Source organism: Macaca mulatta, chromosome 5 (genome assembly GCF_049350105.2).
Source record: "Macaca mulatta isolate MMU2019108-1 chromosome 5, T2T-MMU8v2.0, whole genome shotgun sequence".
Taxonomy (NCBI): domain Eukaryota; kingdom Metazoa; phylum Chordata; class Mammalia; order Primates; family Cercopithecidae; genus Macaca; species Macaca mulatta.
The window spans coordinates 175,397,833-175,420,066 of NC_133410.1; the positions used below are offsets into that span (position 1 = coordinate 175,397,833).

General features: G+C 32.9%; 1 protein-coding gene across 2 annotated transcripts in view; it reads right to left on the bottom strand.

Moving 5' to 3' along the window:
• Window positions 1-22,234, bottom strand: part of SPOCK3 (SPARC (osteonectin), cwcv and kazal like domains proteoglycan 3) — a 482,003-nt gene that overhangs the window by 121,039 nt on the left and 338,730 nt on the right. For both annotated transcript variants that reach the window (XM_015139470.3, XM_015139471.3), the window contains one exon: window positions 16,432-16,546. In XM_015139470.3, coding sequence (XP_014994956.3) covers window positions 16,432-16,546 — 115 coding nt within the window. The remainder of the gene's footprint in view (window positions 1-16,431; window positions 16,547-22,234) is intronic.

Genomic DNA, 22,234 nt, shown 5'->3' on the forward strand with positions numbered 1-22,234 from the left:
AAGCTCGGTATTCCTCAGCTAAGACTCAACTCCACCATGTATAAAGCATTCTCCTGAGCCGAATCTCACCAGTGAGCTTGTGACCAAGAAGAATGAATGCAAGCAAGAAGTTCTTGTTGTAAACAACAAAGTCCTATATCTCTGATCTCAAAGTCTCCTGTATGCTGCTAGCAGCTGTGAGATTGTGGCAGGAAGGCTGTTTAGCTTCCAAGTAGGGAAAAGCATCAGATCCTTGAAAAATATAGGTCTTTGATAAGCACAATTGATTATTTATATACCATGCTAAGAATATTGTATCTGTGTATTCAATTTAATCTTCACAAACCCAGTGGATTTTACTTTATATATATTGCAGAAGAGGAAACTGAATTAGCATGTAATTACTAACCTCCTCAATATCAAACTTCAGGTCAGTGGCAGTATCACTCATGTAAGCACACACATGTGTGGCCCCAATATCTGTGAGTTTAAATGCAGGAATCAAGTGACTTCCTGGATACTCGGGTTTTAAAAAAGAGGACTTTATAATAATCAAAATTTTTCAAAAGTAAATTGTGGAATTGTATTTGGTACCTGACATATATGCAAAATGACAGAAATTAGGGCAGATGCAAATTTAATATCTTACTGGAAAAAGTAATCCCTAAAGTAGTAGAACCTTAATAATAACTCTTTTGCCTGACCTAGTTAAGTAATTATATCAATACCTTCTATTTATATAAATAGACTAGAATATCAGAAAGCTATTCTAACCTGCCCAAATTGTAAGACATTTTTGTCTTAAACAAATAACTGTGCACCTTAATTTCCACTATGCTTACATATGGCTAAAATCTTTAAGAAAATTATCTGATAGAAGAGTGAGTGATCTATAAGTTTTTTAAAGGACATATAGTTATACTTGTCATATTTATAATCTGTAAATCACTAATGCCATATAAATATTTATGATAGGTTGGTTATTACTTTTTATAATCAGTGTCACTTTTCTGCAACACTTTTGCATATTTAAAAATAAGAAGCTGAAATTAGGTATTGTTAAAATATTTACTTTTAGAAAAAGTAAATAGTTCAAAAATCCCAAGTTAGTTTATATAGTCTTAGATTTTCTAGTAGGTATGATATTTTTGTCTATATTATTAATTTTAATGGTGAAATAATCATGACATTCCTTTTAGTTATTCATACAGCATTTTCTATAATGTAAAGGATATTATTCCTGTCTACAACACTAGAAGTTAGAAGACAAACGATCGAAGCTTTGACATATCAAGGGAATATGCTATTTTATCCAGAATTAAATTCTATTTACCAATTCTATATTCAAAATAAAGACTTTTCTGATATCGAAGCTCCTAAAAAGTTTACCATACCCACACACTCTTTAAGAAAATATTAACATACCATGCTCATGGATAGGAAGAATCAATATCGTGAAAATGGCCATACTGCCCAAGGTAATTTATAGATTCAATGCCATCCCCATCAAGCTACCAATGAGTTTCTTCACAGAATTGGAAAAAAAAAAAAAAACTGCTTTAAAGTTCATATGGAACCAAAAGAGAGCCCGTATTGCCAAGACAATGCTAAGTCAAAAGAACAAAGCTGGAGGCATCATGCTACCTGACTCCAAACTATACTACAAGCCTACAGTAACCAAAACAGCATGGTACTGGTACCAAAACAGAGATATGGAACAATGGAACAGAACAGAGTCCTCAGAAATAATACCACACATCTACAGCCATCTGATGTTTGAAAAACCTGAGAAAAACAAGAAATGGGGAGAGGATTCCCTAGTTAATAAATGGTGCTGGGAAAATTGGCTAGCCATAAGTAGAAAGCTGAAACTGGATCCTTTCCTTACTCCCTATATGAAAATTAATTCAAGATGGATTAGAGACTTAAATGTTAGACCTAATACCATAAAAACCCTAGAAGAAAACCTAGGTAATACCATTTAGGACATAGGCATGGGCAAGGACTTCATGTCTAAAACACCAAAAGCAACAGCAACAAAAGCCAAAATTGACAAATGGGATCTAATTAAACCAAAGAGCTTCTGCACAGCAAAAGAAACTACCATCAGAGTGAACAGGCAACCTACAGAATGGGAGAAAATTTTTGCAATCTACTCATCTGACAAAGGGCTAATATCCAGAACCTACAAAGAACTCAAACAAATTTACAAGAAATAAACAAACAACCCCATCAAAAAGTGGGCAAAGGATATGAACAGACATTTCTCAAAAGAAGACACGCATACAGCCAACAGACACATGAAAAAATGCTCGTCATCACTGGCCATCAGAGAAATGCAAATCAAAACCACAATGAGATACCATCTCACACCAGTTAGAATGGTGATCATTAAAAAGTCAGGAAACAACAGGTGCTAGAGAGGAAGTGGAGAAATAGGAACACTTTTACACTGTTGGTGGGATTGTAAACTAGTTCAACTATTATGGAAAACAGTATGGCGATTCCTCAAGGATCTAGAACTAGAAGTACCATATGACCCGGCCGTCCCATTACTGGATATATGCCCAAAGGATTATAAATCACGCTGCTATAAAGACACATGCACACGCCTGTTCATTGTGGCACTATTCACAATAGCAAAGACTTGGAATCAACCCAAATGTCCATCAGTGACAGACTGGATTAAGAAAATGTGGCACATATACACCATGGAATACTATGCAGCCATAAAAAAGGATGAGTTTGTGTCCTTTGTAGGGACATGGATGCAGCTGGAAACCATCATTCTCAGCCAACTATCGCAAGAACAGAAAACCAAACATCGCATGTTCTCACTCATAGGTGGGAGCTGAACAATGAGATCACTTGGACTCGGGAAGGGGAACATCACACACCAGGGCCTATTATGGGGAAGGGGGAGGGGGGAGGGATTGCATTGGGAGTTATACCTGATGTAAAGGACGAGTTGATGGGTGCAGCACAGCAACATGGCACAAGTATACATATGTAACAAACCTGCACGTTATGCACATGTACCCTAGAACTTAAATAATAATAACAAATTAATACCTTAACAATATTATTATTAATACCTTAATTATAATATTATTATTAATAATACCTTAATATTATTATTAATACCTTAATAATAAAAAAAGAAAATATTAAGGCATATAGCTGTAGTCAAGAAAACCAAACAAGACAATATAAGAAAATGGAAAATATTAAATTAGAATAATTATGGACATAGAGTAGGAGTGCTAATTACAAGTATTACAGATGAGAATTTGCTGCAGGTTTAGGACCGAACAGGTCTGGATTGGAAGAGAGTGTAGAAAGGTCTAGAACAGACAAAGTGCCAAGTGAAGAGCAAGTGGTTTCTAAGCAGCAGAAAGCTGTGATGTTGCCACATTTTCAGAAATTTGGTCAGTAATTGAAACAACTCTGAAAGAATTTAGACAGTTTACTACTCATGGCACAGCAGGTAGCAAAAGCTTCTTCTTGTTCACATGAGTTCCCATTGCCCCTTAAATCCCACAGAGGCAACAGGAGTCAGCCCAGTGGAAGGCGGAGCACACAGATCTGTGGCACATCTGAGGAGCACGGGGCTCAGGAAAAGCACAACCTATATGGGATTAGGAGCAAACTTACTCGCTGTTGCCTTGGAAGAAGGCATTACCTTTACTACCGTGGGAAGTAAACAAATCTCAGAGAAGTGAGGGTCTTTGTTATAGTCTAATTCAATAAGTCCATTCACTAACTTGAAGGGAAACATTCTTCCGGATGCTTGCTTGGAAAGACAGTTCAAGACTTCTGAGCACGCTGTGGAGAATTGATTTCCTACATGCTGGGAATGTGACTGGTATATTCTTACAATTTCAGACTAAAGAATTTTGAAAATATGGCAATGGAATTTTGTTCTTTCCTCTTGACGAAAAAGAAAGCTATTTAGAAGCTCCATGGAAGAGAGTTAAGAAACTGAAGAAACAAAAACTTATGGCCTGGGGAAAACAATTAGCATAAAATAAATACACATAAAAGTAAAAGCAGAAACATATCAAAGATCATGTTAACTAAAATTTGGCATGATTTTAAGCAAATGAAAATATTGAATAGATGATCCATCCGGTCTTGGCATTCTAGTTTAATTGGCACAAGGACATACAGCATTTTATAGTGGTGATGAACATGTATATGTAGCATAATATACTGTATTATAGTAAAAATTATTTACAAACAATATTAATAGTATTTGCTGATTTTTAACATTTAGTGTCAAACTCCAGACTAATCACGAAAAACTTGTTTTAGTTAAGTAATAATATTTAAGAGTAAAAAAACATAAAATATATGTAGGTGAAGGAAGTCGGGATGAATGAGCAGAAGTTGTTGTAAAATTAAGGGTGCTGGTGACACTTTTCTGAACTTGATGGAACAAGAAATATACAAAATATACACTTATCAAAAGGTTAAAAATTACCAGTGAGATAACTGTAGTAATAATTCACTATCACTATGGGAAGTTTGAGGTAGAGAAATAAGATAAATACTTATTTTTCAAAATAGTAACTATTGTCTCTAATTGATGCATTATCAGTGAAGGGATACACACATTAAAGTTACAATAGAAACAACCAAAAGAATGAAATACCCTAGTGGTTAAAGTGGTTACCGCTAATCAATAAAACAGGATTTTAAGGGTTTGTGCAAGAGCAATTGATCTCATTATATTTTGATTTGTGCTAGTTAGCATTTTACCATGTACACAAATTATTTTGTGCCCAAAAATTCTCTTACAGAAACCGAAATTCTGAACCTCTCAGAGCCATATTAGACTTATTGTAGATTGTGATTCAAAAAGTAGATTTCGATTCAAAAAGTAGATTTCTCTGCAGCTATTTTCTCTGGTATCATTGAACATTCCTTGATTACTCTTGCTTTGGGTAAATTCTGACATTAGAGTTGAGATATTTCTTTTATGGTGTTGAAACTGCCAAATTTTAAGCAAAGTGTTCCATTACAGAAAAAAAATAAATAAATAAAAGCAATTAAAGCTCTCACGTTCAGAAAACATAAGCTAAATACTAATAAATATGAATGTATTCTTAGGCAAATGTAACAGGATTTAAAGCAGGTGCTATTAAATATCAGATCTTTGGTAGGGATAGAAAAAAAAAAAAAAGAATGAAAATCTCAAAAGGGCAGTGAACAGGAGGTAAAATGGTTCCACAATCCATTTCAGAGTACATTATAATGTAAAAGTTCTCATTAACAGGTCATTTTTGTTCAGCAATAAACCATACTTTTACTCCTAGAGATGATTTGGGGAAAATAAATTAAAATTCTTGGACTGATTTTTTTGTTTGCAGTAATAACTTCATTACAAGTGATTTTACATTTAACTGATGCTACTAATGATGTAAAAATAGTAGAAACAGTAATAATTTTGCCAATAAGTAGAAATTTGGTATAAATATACTTTACAAGAAATGCACAGAAAAGATTAATTAGTAATATATTAAGTAAATCATCTATTGCTACCATAACTATCATCCTGCATCACTTTGGAAATATGAAAAATGCTACCAGGAAAGATGTAAACAAAATGGCTGGGTTCAGTGGCTCACGCCTGTAATCTCAGCACTTTGGGAGACTGAGGCAGGTGGATCACCTGAGGTCAGGAGTCGAGACCAGCATTGCCAATATGGTGAAACCCCGTCTCTACTAAAAAAAACACAAAAATTACCCGGGCAACGTGATGTATGCCTGGAATCCCAGCTACTCAGGAGGCTGAGGCAGGAGAATTGCTTGAACCCGGGGGGCGAAGGTTGCAGTGGGCCGAGATCACACCACTGCAATCCAGTCTGGGTGACATCTCAAAAAATAATTTAAAAAAAGATATAAACAAAACTTCCAAGGAGAGAAAAATAAATGATGCATGTTTACTTGTTGGCATCTCAGAATATTTATTATGTAATATTTCATGAAAATTTGGCTCCCAAATATGTACACTTATAAGAAGTTGTCCAAAATCATAGGCACATAGGCCAATAAATTTTTAGACTTGCAACAAGCAACCCCAAATGATTTAAAATTGCTTCTTTAAAATGTATATTTAACTCGTGGCTTGTAGTAAGTTCATTTTAAAAATACAATGTCAATTCTTTATGTATCTCTGCTTGGTAAAATAATACAAATACTCAAGTTATTTCACACATATCGCCAAAATTATATACTGTTATTGAAGGAACACATAACCTATGACCATAACAGAAAGAGAGACTCCAAAGGGCTAGTAAGACACTGTAATTAGGAAGCAGCAATCATCTCTTCAAATCCTTGCTTTGGTGCTTATCAGTTGTGTGACTTTAGACTGGTTACGTAACTTCTCTGTGGCTCAGGTTAATCATGTGTAACGTGAAGAAAGGATACAAATAGCATCCACATCCTAGGGCTTTGTGAGGACTAGATGAAACAAGATATTTAAATAATACATGCAGCTAAAGGAGTGTCCAGCATATACTAATAAGGGCAAAATGATATTAGTTTAGCCCTTTTACTTTAAAGTGGCTATGAATTTATGTTCAACAAATTTAAGAGATTTAACCAAAGTTTACAAAAGTGACAAACCTGGGTTAAAATCAGTCTCTTAATTAAAAACACATAAATATGCAGAGCGTAGATAGTGAAGGCAGAAAGACTATCTGGTAACTATTTTAAGTTAAAGAAATGTCTCTTCACTTTGGAACTTCAGTTTCCTCATGTTCCCAGCGGTTTACTAATAAGAGTTACAGCCAGGCACGATCATGATGGCTCATGCCTGTAATCTCAGCGCTTGGGGGCCTGAGGTAAGAGGATTGCTTGAGGCCAGGACTTAGAAACCAGCCTGAGCAACATAGTGAGACTCTGTCTCTACAAAAACAAAAATTAAAAAAAAAAAAAATTAGCCAGGTATGGTGGCGTGCACTTATAGTTCTAGTTACTCAGGAGGCTGAGGTGGGAGGATCACTTGAGACCAGAACTTTGAGACCAACCTGGGAAACATAGTAAGACTTTGAGTCTAAAAAAAAAGTGTAAGATTTAAAAGAAAACACATATTTTGAGAACTAAATGAAATGACAAAGGCAAATTACCTTGCATATAGTAAATGCCAGATAAATGTTATTTTCACCACTTTCTCTCATATTTTACATTTGTACTGTGTTCTCTGAACTCCACTGAAACAAATTATATGTCGGGAATGGGGTATGGGACAGCAGCGGGAGAAGAAACATTTATTGGATACTGATATGGTTTGGATCTGTGTCCCAGCTCATATCTCATGTTGAATTGTAAGCTCCAGTGTTGGAGGTGAGACCTGGTGGGAGGTGACTGGATCATGGGGGCAGTTTCCCCTGGGTACTGTCCTGAGTTCTCATAAGATCTGGTTGTTTAAAAGTGTGTACCATCTCCCTCTTCTCTCTCTGCCTCCTGTTCTGGCCACGTAAGACATGCCTGCTTCCCTTTTGTCTTCTACCATGATTGGAAATTTCCTGAGGCTTCCTGAGCAGTAGAAGCCCTGATGCTTCCTGTACAGTCTGCAGAACTGTGAGCCATTAAACTTCTTTTCTTTATAAATTACCAATCTCAGGTATTTATTTATAGGAGTGAAAGAACAGACTGATACAGATACCTACTATATATGTCAAGTAATTTGTTCACTTTATTTTACTGAACTCCCGCTAGACTGAAGTTGCTTTTTCTATAGTTACTACTGATACTCTAATTGCTGAAATCTGTGGTCATTTCTCAGCGGTCATATTACTGAACATTCCTTCTGTAGTCGGGTCAAGCTCTTTATCTCTTTCAAGTCAGAATCATTCCTCAGCTTCTGGTACACTGTTCTCTCCTGTTTCTCCTTAAGTCCTCCACAGATTCTTCCTCCTTCTCTGACCCATGCATGCTAGTCTTTTCCGGAACTCAGACACTGCTTTTCTCACTTTCTGTTCCTCAGTGGATTTTGTTCATTCTCATGATTTGATGTATTACCTGTAAATTCTCCAGCATTTACTTTAGAAGAACCCAGACTACTTCTCTTAAATGGGTAAAGGCAAATGTGTCTACACTTGGTTTGGCCATTGACACCTTAAAAACACTATGTCCCATATTGAAATTAACAACTTTCCCATGTCGTTTGAATTCTCTAACAATTTTTCCATCTGGGTTTTATCACCATAATCTTCTCAGGAGTTATCATTAATTCTCCTCTCCTTTCCTAAAGTCAATTGACAAGGCATAACCATTTAACTTCCTAAACATTTCTTAAATCTATCATCTGCTTCCTATCTCTGATATTTTAATCACAATCATTTCAAGCCTCAATTCTTACCAACTTCCTAACTGCTCATGCTCCTCCATTCTTGAACCACCATGTTTCACCTTTATCTATCCCTCATTAAGTATTTAAAAATCCATATATAACATTTCTCATGAATGTTGAATTCACTGAAAATCTTTGTGGACTGGTATGTTCAATAATTTGCTAAATATATTATTTCTTTGTTATATTATTCCATATTTATCTATAGACTTTGTAATATAATTTCCAAATAAACTAATCTAATACTGAAAAGATGTGTTGTAATAAAAACTCAGAAAACCATACCAACTTTCAAGATATACTTTTAACTTAGTTGTTATATAGAATAAAATGTAATACAATTTTACTTTTGTAATGTTTTTGAAATTTAAAAAATTCACAGGCATAGTTTACATTAACATGTAAATAGAAACATCAGTCACATAGTTGCATTTTTTTCCTTTTCTTATTTAGTCACTTGCAAAATATCTAAAGTTTGTTATTTGCAAATAACAGAAAATGATATATCCATAACAGAAACTATTTACTACTAAGATAAATTAATGTAGTAAATTGATAAATAGTAATTAACCAAGGAATTTCAAAGTATAATTACAAAATAAAAAAGTATAGAATTGTATATACAGTGTCTTTACTTCAACTAACTTACTTGTATCAAATATATTTTACAGAAAAAGAATTCATTTTTATTTATTACTTTTAATTCAATATGGCTTCATTATTTCTTTTCGTTCCACAAAACATAGATAATATTTGTCCTGTATCTAAAATTGACAGTCTTTGAGAATTTTTTCCTATTTCTGAAATATCAAAACAATTTCTTTATGAGGCTCTGTAAATACTGCATTCATTTTGCTTTCCTTTCTTATTTTGAGGCTTAAAATTATCATGAGATCCTGAAATCCTCCTAGATTTTTTAAGCTGATAAGTTACATAAAGAAACTATAAGCTCAAATATCATTTCAAGAGACTGTTCAGAATGTGTGATGCTAAACTTCAAATGTATTTCAGTATTCTTCTATGTACATAAGGATTTCACAGAAGATCTTCTAACTACAAAGCAATTGACCTCATTTATATATTTGGAAAGCTAATACATTCTATATTAGAATTGTAATAGCAAACATCTCCTTACTATTGTACATTATATATAATATTGGTACAAGTAAATGCTGTTGAATATGTGGTAGATCATACTTTTTAAGACACATACTCGGTGGAAAGGGGGATGACAGCCATGTGCATTGTGGAAGTAATATTTGATTTTGCACTATTATATGTTGGCATATAATTGTTATTTATTTCCTTCCTTATAATAAGCTTGAATGGCATGTGGTTTCTATGTTAGAATTAAAATGTGTAAAGCACACTTAAGGTAAGATCAGCATGATATAAGTTAAAGTGTAGAGATAGTCTGAAAAACAGTATCACTCCCTCCAGGGTAACTTAATGTGCTTTTTCAAGAAATGTACTCATCTTAACATATAGATCTCAGGAAAAGAGTTCACCAATATCAACATCTTAATATATCTCAACATATCCATTTTAAACCAAGAAATGCTCAGTTTCTGATTTCATCTTCTGGCCAAACCACACTGTATCGTGGTGCTGATGGGGCTTTCATCAATTCTGATTTGTCGGGACCCAGTTCAAACTTGTTAAATATTTGGACTATGACCACTGCTTTTAAGTGAGTGCTTATATTGCATTTTGTAAATAGTTATCTTAAAAGAACATGCCATATTATGTATTGGAAAGGAGTTAAACAAAGAATAAGTATAAATGTCCTTTAGTGCTACAAGAATTAATACAGAGCTATTTCTCACTTTTATATCTGATAACATACAACCACATAAACTCAAAATTCAAAATTTCTAAGTAAAATTAGTAGGGAAGTTAAAATTTAGTCCAACATTAGTTTCATAGATAATGTAAAATATTTGTGTAAAATATGAAATTTATTATTTCACACGAAAATAGTCTTCAGAGAGGACATTGAAAACTGTCCCCTTTCAGGTTTGTTCTGTTTTCAGACACATTAATTTAATCCAAGAACATATTTCAAAAAATCCAAATAAGTAAAACTTTATTTTTATTATAAATCATTATGCAACACTTGCCAATAAACTCACTTAATTTTATTTATCCATGGATCCAATTAAACAAAATTACAGAAGAACTTATCATTTATGAATATACTATATTAGCTATGGAGAAGCATGCATGTTGCAAGAGTATATTAATACACTGATGTTCATCTGTTTCTCATTGAAAATTAATTCCATAATTCAGAGGATATAAAAAAATTCCATCATACAAAATTAAATGTTAAAACTAAATTATTCACCACTTGGAAAAAGGCATACATTAATTCTTAATCAATAATACTTTTTCCTTAAATCAGTTAATTTATAATCATAGCACAATAATGAAATAAATTTTGTTTCTTGATAGAGTTCCATAGCATTCAGAGTACTGAAATGAATAATGGAAAAAATGACTGTGTCAGATTATAGAATAACTCAGTCCCATACCTTCTCATATTGTAAATAAAATCTACAGGCTTTGTAGTTTAATATGGAAAGAAAACTAAAGTTTACAAACCGATACTCATTGTCCCCACATCCATCTACAAGTAATACAATCAGTCTCAGATGAAGTATCTTTTGTTAAATAAACAGCATCTTTTTGTTTGTTGTGGTTGTTGAATGCTCTCTGACCCCACGCCAAAATTTCATGGATACCAATGATCTCTGATATGGGGAGGACTCATTACAAATCCTTCTCAAACGTGTGTCTGGTGTGGGTCCCAAGAAAGAATAAGAGCAAGCACAAGATTTTTGTACTTTACTGCTGGACCCATTGTACTTAGAAATGCATGGCTCACCTCAAGGGCCAAGGTTTGAAAAAAATGTCTTTTAGTAACTCATGACAACAGCATATGAATCATTACAAACTGCTTTCTTTTAACAGTGCTTAATTTGCATTTTAATACACACATTCTGATAGAAATTGTCAAAAATCAAGTGATAAAGAATTTAAGAAAATTTAAATAATGTCACAAAATTATAACTGCCAAAACATAAAAGAATGAAAGTACAGTCATTAACAAATGTGTCCAGATGGTAGTTCACTGTTATCTTTCCTGATGACTTTGATCACCTAGAAAAACTATTTTTAATTACAAAATAATACAATGTCCATTTAAGCCTAATAATTGTATCAAGAAGCAGTATATAACTACATATATCTCTATATATCCCTCTCTCTGTATCTGTAAATATATGTTGCAATGGCCAGTAGCTATAGAAGAATGTGAAAGACTTGTCAAAGAAAATGACCAATAATAACTTTCAGGCTAAAGAATTTTTTACTGATGAGTTGTTTCAAGCTCTCAATGTAGAGATATTTTGCAAAATATGCAAATACATACTATTAACTATAGAAAAAATTAAATCTCTTCAATTTTTGTCACCCAATATGATGTTAAAAGCACCACAAATAAAATTACAAATGGCATTTAATATATGAAAAAGTCATGTAATTTACTAGGATTCAACAGCATTTTACAGGTATAATCTGTTGAAATGAAATATAAATGCAAAGATGGTTAAATTTGAGTAAATATATCCATAAATCCCAATGATTCATATATTTTATATTTTACAGATGAAGAAACGAGACTCGTAAACTTAATTATATAGCTAAGAACCACACAGCAGTGAAGGACTGGAATTCTAAAATTTATACCCTTAATGAATAAATTAGGCTACTCCACAGGATAACAATGCATAAATCAGAAAGAAATTCCATAAACTGGTTAAACACACACACACACACACACACGTGCACATGCACATACACACTTAGGATTAAAGTCTAGTATATAGGATAACAGATTATATGAACAAAGCAAAAAGAGAAATTTGATAAGTTACATGATTCTCAGCTCCCAATAAAAGAAACCTCTAGTTGTATTTTTTAAAATGCAGATGAGGATTAGTAGGAATTATCAACCAAGGGCCCAGAAAAATAAGCTAGCCCTTTCGGTTAGCATTCTATAAATCATCTAGATTACTAAATTCAGAATTATCTTAGAGGGATTCTTTTTCCTTGTCCGTCATATCCAATTGGAATTAAAGTCTTGTGAATTTCATCTCAACAATATTACCCCAATTCAATTTCTCCTGTTATTTCTTCATCTACTATCCTCGTTGGGACTTGGTTGCCTTATTTCTAAAATAACCACCCACCCCAACTTCAAACAAACAAGCAAAAATTGTCTCAGTAACATAAGTTTCTCTACGATTTACTAGAAACCGTTAACTCTTTTCAAGTAAAACTTAGAAAAACAGTTTTGGAAATGTTAACTCTTTGCTCAAGAACATAAACATTTTCATATGTCTGACTGAGATAAATTAATTCCAAAGCTTTCATGTCTGGCAATGACCAATTTGCACTGTATCCTCCTTGAAAGTATTCTGTATCCTAGAACAAAGGGATGGTTTTCTTGAAGGTGCCCAAGGCCTTTAGGGTTCCATGTTCCTTTTCTACTTCCTTCACTTTTACCCAGCTTCACCTGTTACTTTTTAAAATAGGTTATTTTCCTTCTCTATTCAGGCTTCACTGAAACTCAACAATTCAAACTATCAAGATGCATAAAGAGTATGTGTTTATATGCATGTTGGGGTTAAAATATTCAAACTGATATAACTTGAAATGAATTAAATTTTAAGAGTTTAGATATATAGAACTATAAAACTCATAATCATAAGAAAAGTAGTTTGAACTTTGGAATACCCAAATTTGAGACAAACAGAAAATGTCAATTAAAATGATCTTTTGATTCTAACCAGTGAAATTAATAACCAAATGGAGCACTTTAGATATGTCATACGTCTAAAGTTTACCGTGCTTATGTACCACTGCTGTGTAGACAACTTAAGATTTGTCTAGGGTAGAAAAATCCTACTGAAAAATAAATGCTTTCTACAATATTTTTCGATGTTATTTTTCAGTGAACTTCTGTCTTGCACGTCCTTTCTAATTCTTAGGATTGCGTTATACACACATACACACACACACATAAAATCTGTGGAAGATGGTCTATTCATAGACTATGCTCACAATTATGAATCTCATATATTCCTAGCCATAAAAATATTAGAGGCCTCTAAAAATCAGCTGAAATATCAATATTATTTGAATGAATTTGACCTACTTTACAAATAATACTTTTTATTTGCAATTGAAAAACAAATTAACAAAAAAAGATGGAAGAAAAGGAGGGAATCCATTAAAGGACCCCAAAGCACTGGCCTTTGTAATACTAAATGTATGAGTTAGAAAAGGAGAAAAGTGTATAGTTACGTTACTATTGAAGGGTGTATGCTTATCTATTTATGTAAAGTCAGAATCTAGGGTTTAAATCACGGAATGTATGTGTTTTTATTTATTTAAAATACTTGAATGTATGTATTTGGACCAATTTATGCACATTTGTTAATAAGTACATTAGAGAAATAGAGGAAAACTTTATTCATACTTTATGAAGAAAACCTACATTTATTAGTTTTAATGCATTTCAGGTAGAATTAAAGATTCTGATCGTAACATAGGAAAACATATTATGGTGCCAATTTGACCTCAAATATATGAAGTCAGAAAGATTTAAGAAATATCTCATTGCTGGTAGTTTATTCCTCACATTTTCTAGAACAGAGATGATATTAAATAGAATTTCCTGCACTGTACAGTCTACCTAAGGCATGCTTCTAATGTAAATGACAGTTGAAAGATTAGAAATGATACTAAACTCAGTCTCATATTTCCCCTGTCTCTCAGCCTTTGGCACTGTGTAGAAATGACACTCAAAATTGACTCTGTTTTTCCATAGCAGGTAGCAAAATCCTATACTTGCGTTGCCCTGACAATTTGTCAGAGCATTAGTTTAAATTCTTCTTGCCTGTCTTTCTACGCACAATTGAACACAAATGATCCTTATCCCTTGATGATATGACTTTTAAAAGTTTGCTTCTTGATATATTAATATACACACTATACAGAAAATTTGAGTAAAGTGAAAAATAATTATTGCTTATTCACAAGAGATCCTCTTTTCAGATGTATTACCTTCCATCTTTAATGCACATAGAGTTCCTTTTGCAGCTTGTGGTTGATTATCATAAATTAATACTACATCAAAAATACCTTTTCATTCAAAAATCAGTCTAAATACAGGAAACCTCATTGAAGTAAAATCTCATTGAAAGGCTGTGATACATTAGAGATATACACTTACTATGACCACATTTCAAATGTTGTGCTTAATAGCCTTCAGTGAAAACATTGGCTCATGGATAGTGAACCTGGTAGGACTTGTTTCTCACCTGAAGCGATTTTCAAAGATAAATGTGGTCAATTGTGTCTTCAATTTAATTGTGAAAATATACTCCATCAGGAGTGGTAATGAGGAAGGCACAAACATCAAAGAATTTCAGTTAAAATAAAACCACAATTAGCTTTTGGATTATCTGGGAGCTAATTAGTATATTCAAGTTGGTACTGAAAGTCTTTATTTGTGCCATGTTGAAAACGGTGGATTGGAGGAGATGAGGGCTGAGGACTACAGAAGGACCCACAGTGGTCAAACTTAGACTAGGGCGAGTCAGCAAGGTTGAGGCTGAACGAACAGGGCTCCTGGGCAACATACATGGTGCAGTGTATACTGCTTGGGTGATGGGTGCACCAGGATCTTACAAACCACCACTAAATAACTTACTCATGCAGCCAAATACTACCTGTGCCCCAATAACTTATGGAAAAAAAAGAACAGGGCTCCTGGAAGGCAGTGTGGCATCTCTCTTCTACCAACTGGTGTCATTCTTCATATGATCTAATGATTGAACACTAATTTACCATTAATTTTCAAATCAACTAATTTATTTTTGAATAATAAAATTAACTAGTCTCTCTTAAAGGCAATGCGATAACATTTAGTTTCATTTTGTTTTTTCATCTTAAATATTACTTAATGAGTTAAGACCAATACAAGTGGCACAACTGAGGTTTGGAAGTTATATCTGTAATAAAATATTTATATGGTATTGTAATATGGAATAACAAGTATATCATGCTCAATGAAATACATAAGTTTATATTAAAGAAATTTCATACTCAATACATTTTTACTATTTGAATATCCATTCTTCACATTTTTAAGGAAAAAGGGGAAAAATTACTTATCCACAGTAATAAGGGCATCCAATAATAATTATTAGGAGAGTTCAATAGTAATAAATTATATGATAACTGTTGAAGACAGTACTCTAATGCTCTAAAATATCTTTTGACTTAAAGATGTATCTATTCTCCACACTTCCTTCTTTATCTAGAGGTGCTAAGGACTGGAGCTAGCAGCCATGGAGACTTTTTACAAGGGAATAAACAATATTTCAAATATAATAATGATACCATGTACACTATAATAAATAATCTTAAGAAAAGTCAGGTTATATACTATAGTACATATCTGGTTAAATGCATTTTATTTTTATTAGATAGTAAACTAATGCAAACAATGATTAAAGACTTCATCTGGTCAAAAAAAAGTTTAACTTATAAAATTATTACACAGGAAATTATGAAACACAAACTGCATACATGAGGCAGACATCTTTATTTAAAATGGTTAGTATTAATTGAGCAGTTGCAGATCTGGTCAAACAACTTAATTACTTACTGCTTTATCAATAATCAGTTTGCTGCTCTAAAAGAAAAATATAGATCTAAAACACATGTTTTAGACACAACTATTTACAGAATGCATTGGTTTAGATTTCTTCTATATGATGAGCACATAGGAAAGAAGTATCTAGTTATTACTATCAAAATAAATATAAATCTATAGAAAATCATTTTTTGCTATAATAGTTGAGACTAACAGGAAAATATCTTCAATAAAAATATAAATGATATTAGGCATTTTTATAAGAACAAACTTCACTGTGTATTTAATGACAACATTTATTGCAAAACATTTTAGTAGAGAGGGATGAATGTAAAATTATAAATATATTTTTGTCACTTACCTCTCTCAACATTTCTGCTTGTACTGGTGGGCTTATCTGAAGGACATGGGCAATGTCCTTCACATTTGACTGAGATCTGTTTTCCTAAGACACATGCCTGATATTCTAGTTTGCACTGTATAAAAAGAGAAAAGAAAGTAATTCAAATGCTTTAGTTATATCAGCAGAAACTCAAGAAATTTTTAGAAAGAAAGGTAATTTTATGCATATAATTTGGAGATTTTTCCATGAGCTAATACATCTCCAATACTAAAGTGCAGTTTTACACACTTACGTAGTGTATCACTGCTCCGTAAAGAAGGCAGAAACGCAGTTGCCTTGGTATCATTTTAGTGAACAATCACTGAGAAATATAGTAGTTTTAAAAGTCCTTCTTAGTTTGCCAGATCTATTACATGACATGAATAGAAAATTTTAGAATCAAATGGAGAGAGGCATTACATAGAGTTTGACAGTACATCTCTTAAGCTTCTTAAATGTAATCTCGGTTTTGGTTACTTAAGTAAGCATGTCTTCTCTTACTTATTGAACTCTAAGTTTTGGCTACAGAGACTCTATGCATCAGTCTTTAGCCAGTGGCTTACACAGCATCAAATGGCCCATCTTATATCACCCTAGGCAAAGAATTATAAAATATATATTTGTAAATTGATGTGTTTGTCAAATAGTTCTATAGTTTCTTGTGGTTTCCCACAAACATAGCACTATAGCTCCAACACACATTCATACACATAGAGAACAAACATATATATTTACATACAAAATAAATCAAATAATTATGTAGCCTTTATATAATATACTCTGTGTGCATATATATTTCACATGTACTTTTGGTGTGATGATGTGCTTAGTGTCTCTCTAATCCTTGTGTGCAAATGGTTTTTAGACTGAATTTCCCATAGGTCTTACATTGGAATTAATGTGCATTTGTAATAAGATATTGTCACCTAAGAATGTTTCTACAAGCCCCAGACTTTATTTCACTTGTTTTACATAAAACAGTATAGCATGCCTCTCTTCTCTCCTGTGGTGCTTGTATGACCACAGGATTGAAAACAATTAAGACGGTGATGACAGTGCATTTCTGATTCCACCACACATGTAATGGAAAAGGATAAATAAGTGGTCTAGAAGAGAGGAATGCCTGAATCTAAATTTTCTGCGTACCATCTTCTAAAAGTGATGGGGCTAGTTGCTCAAATGTTTTAGCCTCAATTTTCCCATTCAAAATCTGGGGTAATGATACCTAATTTCCAGAGTTTTAAGAACCAAACAGCCAGTTTTTCTCCATGCAGTGGCTATCATGAACCAGGCTCTCGGTAAATGCTAGTAAAAGCTGAATACTCTTAAACAATTAAAAATATTATGACACATGAGATTTTCATTTGTTTGCTAACTTCTTAGTTTAGTTTTAGTTGTGTTTGGCTTGATTTTTTTTTTTTTTTTTTGTAAACATTACTCCTGGTAGAATTTTAAGCCTAAGTATCTTTCATTTATTTCTAAGATAATATTTTATAACTGCATATTTGACATGATTAAAAATTATACTCCCCGTTATGTGGTCAATTTTAGAATAAGTGTGATGTGTCGCTGAGAAGAATTTATATTCTGTTGATTTGGGATGGAGAGTTCTATAGATAGATGTCTATTAGGTCTGCTTGGTCCAGAGCTGAGTTCAAGTCCTGAATATCCTTATGAATTTTCTGTCTCGTTGATCAGTCTAAGATTGACAGTGGGGTGTTAAAGTCTCCTGCTATTATTGTGTGGGAGTCTAAGTCTCTTTGTAGGTCTCTAAGAACTTGTTTTATGAATCTGGGTGCTCCTGTATTGGGTGCATATATATTTAGGATAGTAACTCTTCTTGTTGCGTTGATCTTTTTACCATTATGTAATGCCCTTCTTTGTCTTTTTTGATCTTTGTTGATTTAAAATCTGTTTTACCAGAGATTAGGATTGCAAACCCTTCCTTTTTTTTTTTTTTTTTTTTTTTTTTTGCTTTCCATTTGCTTGGTAAATCTTCCTCTATCCCTTTATTTTGAGCCTGTGTGCTCCATCTTTTAAGAGTCAATAATTATCTTCCTACTCTAAAAGAAATAGATCTTGCTAACTAAAGTAATATGACTTCTTTAGTGGTTACTGCCATAATTTACTCAGAGAAATGATTTTAAAATTAAATAGGGTAGACTTTCTGGCTCCAATCGACAAATGCACCAGTGACTAATTTAATTCAGCTTCAGCTGATATCAAGAAGCACTGAATGCACCCAATAGCTAATCAGATTACTCATGTCTCTACAATATTTTTATTTTTCTTGTCAAGTAACTCCTTAATCGACAGTTGAAATTCTTAACTAGCCTTGTGACAAATGATTAAAAATTTTTAAGGACTTTGAACAAGTTTATAGTAGCATATTGGTCCTTTCAAGAGAACAAAACACTTTCAATGGTATCATTATGTTTCATTATTTAATGCTTCAAAAATGGAAAAAAAAATGCTTTTGTCAGTAAAATCACAGCACATTTTTAAATGTAATTAAAAAGTCCAATATCTAATCAAAAGTAGACATAAATAGTTAAGCAATTATGAATGTTTTAGTGAAAGCCAAATGAATTATATGAAAGTTTGGAACTTCAAATTTAATATTCTGCACTGTAACTTCTGTTAACTTAATATTTCAGAACCCTGAACTGGCTCATATAATAATTCTGATTCATGACATAATTTAAGAAAAGTTCAGGAGCAACTGTTAGTGGTATATGAGCAGACAAAGCCAAAAGTCAATATTAATCTTAGCAAATATTAAATTTTACCATCTGAATATATGTTTATCTCCCTTCATACATGTGTTATACCACACTCATTTATGCTTTAAATGTAGTTTATTTAGCAGTGATTTTTTAAATATAAAGAACATAAAAGCCTGGCAAATACTTGAATGAAAAACAAACATACAACAACTATTAGTTTATTAATAACAGGAATCACATTTTCTGCCCAAAAGTTGATGAGTCATTTTTCACTTCGTTAGGCACTAGAAAAATAACTTACAAGAGAATTACATAATCTTTACAAAAATTTGGTTAATTCTTCATAAAAATATGTTTCACCTTTTAGCTTTCTTTCTCAAAATTACAATTTAAACATTTCAAAGCTGTCTTTATGATTTTCAGGAAATGATAAAATTATAGCTTTGCAAAAGTTACTTCATATGTGAAATGATTTCAGAATGATTCTACTCAACAACTTTTTTTCTATGCATTTCTATGAAGAATAACAGAATCAGATGTATAGCAAATACACCCTTTGTATATAATCATATGATTTTAGCTACTTTTTATCAGAAAGCTACTTAGTTTTACTCACTTATGAATTAATTTTGGAAAAAAATTCCATGGAGAATTTTACTCAAAGAATATCAGGACATTAAAAATGCTACTTTCAAATATTTTTTAGCTATATCCACTGATTGCATTCTAATTAATAATGTTCAATTTACTTAATTACCACAAAGCTGAAATATTTATAAAGGTATTTGTGAACTAAAATATCACATAAAGGCCAAGCTCATTAGTCTATAATTACCAAAAAACGCAAATAATGTAGTGAAAGACATGATTAATGCATTTCTGATTATCTAAGAACCTGAATATTGAGATCACTTAAGTTATGAGTTCTTGTGAAAAGCAAGCCTGCAGATGATTTTGACACTAGTCACAGAAAGTTATTTTATAGTCATTTGTTTAATAAGAGGATTGAAGAAGAAAATATGATCATACTATTGGACAAAAATGCAGCATATGAAAAAGATTCCACCTTCAGGGTCAGCAAACACTGGGACAGGCTGTTGTTACCAGTTTTCAAGCTGATGAAATCATCATGGCCCTGATATATTAGAGCAGAGGTTTTCAGCTGGAGATAATCTCGCTACCCCCTTCTTGGGGACATTTGAGACATTTTTGTTTGTCACAACTGGAGGCAGAAGGGAGAGTGATTGTTTCTGGCATCTACTAGTTAGCAGCCAGGAATGCTGCTAAACATCTTACAATGCACATAACAGCCCCTACTGATAGAATAAAGATTTATCTGGCCTCAAATGTCAACAGTGCCTAGATTGAGAAGCCTTGATTAGGCATTAGTCTATTGTAAGGCAAAGAAAGGGTTAATTCAATTCTCAACCTCTCTTACATATTTCCCTTAAGAATTAGGAATTTTTTCTTGGGCATTCACTAAAGTAATCCATATAAAATAACAATTCTACAAACCAACTGCCAATAACAATTCTACAAACCAACTTAATTATCTAGAGAAACCAGAAAATACAAACCAGCTAAAACAAGAAAATATACAGTTGACAATGGCCTACTTTTGTTAAGGCACCACTATATGTCAAACACTGTGTTAAGCAGTTTAGATGTATTATTCTTTTGATCATAAAAATAAGATGCACATATTTTTACAATACATTTTTCAAATGAAGTTTAGAAAGCTTATGCAACTGATAAAAAATATATGGCTGAAATGGTATTCAAGCACTATTTTATAGTTCTAATGTAGAACAAGTACATAATCAGCAGAGAAATAGCAGCAATGTTATTTTTCTTATGGTAGCGATACAAGTTTTCATTCAAGTGAAAAAAAATCAGAAAATATGGAATGTCATGAATCACTTTTTTATTCCCCATTTTAATCTATCTTGGACGGACTAATGTATTATATTTTTAATGCCGTAAATAGCCAATATCAAAGCCATGCTTTGAACTCTCATAAACAGCATTCCTCATATTCAGCTGCAGCCAACCCTTTCCCAAGAAAACACCGTTCACTAAGATTCTTCTGATCCCTATTGAATGGTGTTTCCCATTCAAACATAACCACAAGAGGAAATGAAGACTCCAGCCTTAAATCCATTTGTTCATCCAATCAGGATATATCATTTACACAGAAATGCCTTAATTGTAGCATACATACACACACAGAAAGTTAACCCCAGTAACAGCGTTAAGAACCCCTGCACCACAGTGGACACTACACCATTGTTCTCTCTGTGGAACACTCTACATTTCATCACGGAATACCACCCTGCGTCATTGGAGGAGCATTTCCTTTTCTCACCAGAAACTTGATTTCAAAAAACTTCTTTTTATATCACAAAATGTTATATTAATAATATATCATACTGGCCTCACCACAGGGAAAGAAATGCTTGTACCACAGAGCAGGTGAGAATCATTTTCCTGCTTTCTTAATTCAATCAGAGGGAAGAGAGGCAAGTCCCTTGCAAAGCCAACACTAGAGATGTGAGCATAGGTGCTCCTAGGCAAACTGAAAATGAGAAATGGACCCACAGAGTCCTGAGAATATTAAAATTATTAATTCAAGCAGTCTTTAATGCTCACAGATATGCAAGTTAATTTTTCATTATACCTTATGCTTCAAACTTTAGGCATTCAAGATAGCATCTAGAAACTGGGCATTGTAAAGGAGTAGTTGAATTTAAGCTAACTAAGCTGAGATGAGGGAAGTAAGGACACTACAACCCAGGCTAGTAAGTGCGCAATCCTTGTCATGTAGTCACGGACAAATTAAAATACTGCTCCAGTTGGTAACCAGATTAACCGACCAAGGAGAACTGCCAGGAAAATAAGTAACAAAACTATACCTAACCCTTAGCTTGCTAAACACATTCTCTCATATGTACTATATCCTTTGGACCAGTATATCTCTAATTTTCCAAACAGGAATTATTAGTAGGAATATTTTATTTTTCTCCCAAAGCTAAACACATCTCAAAATACTCTGCAAA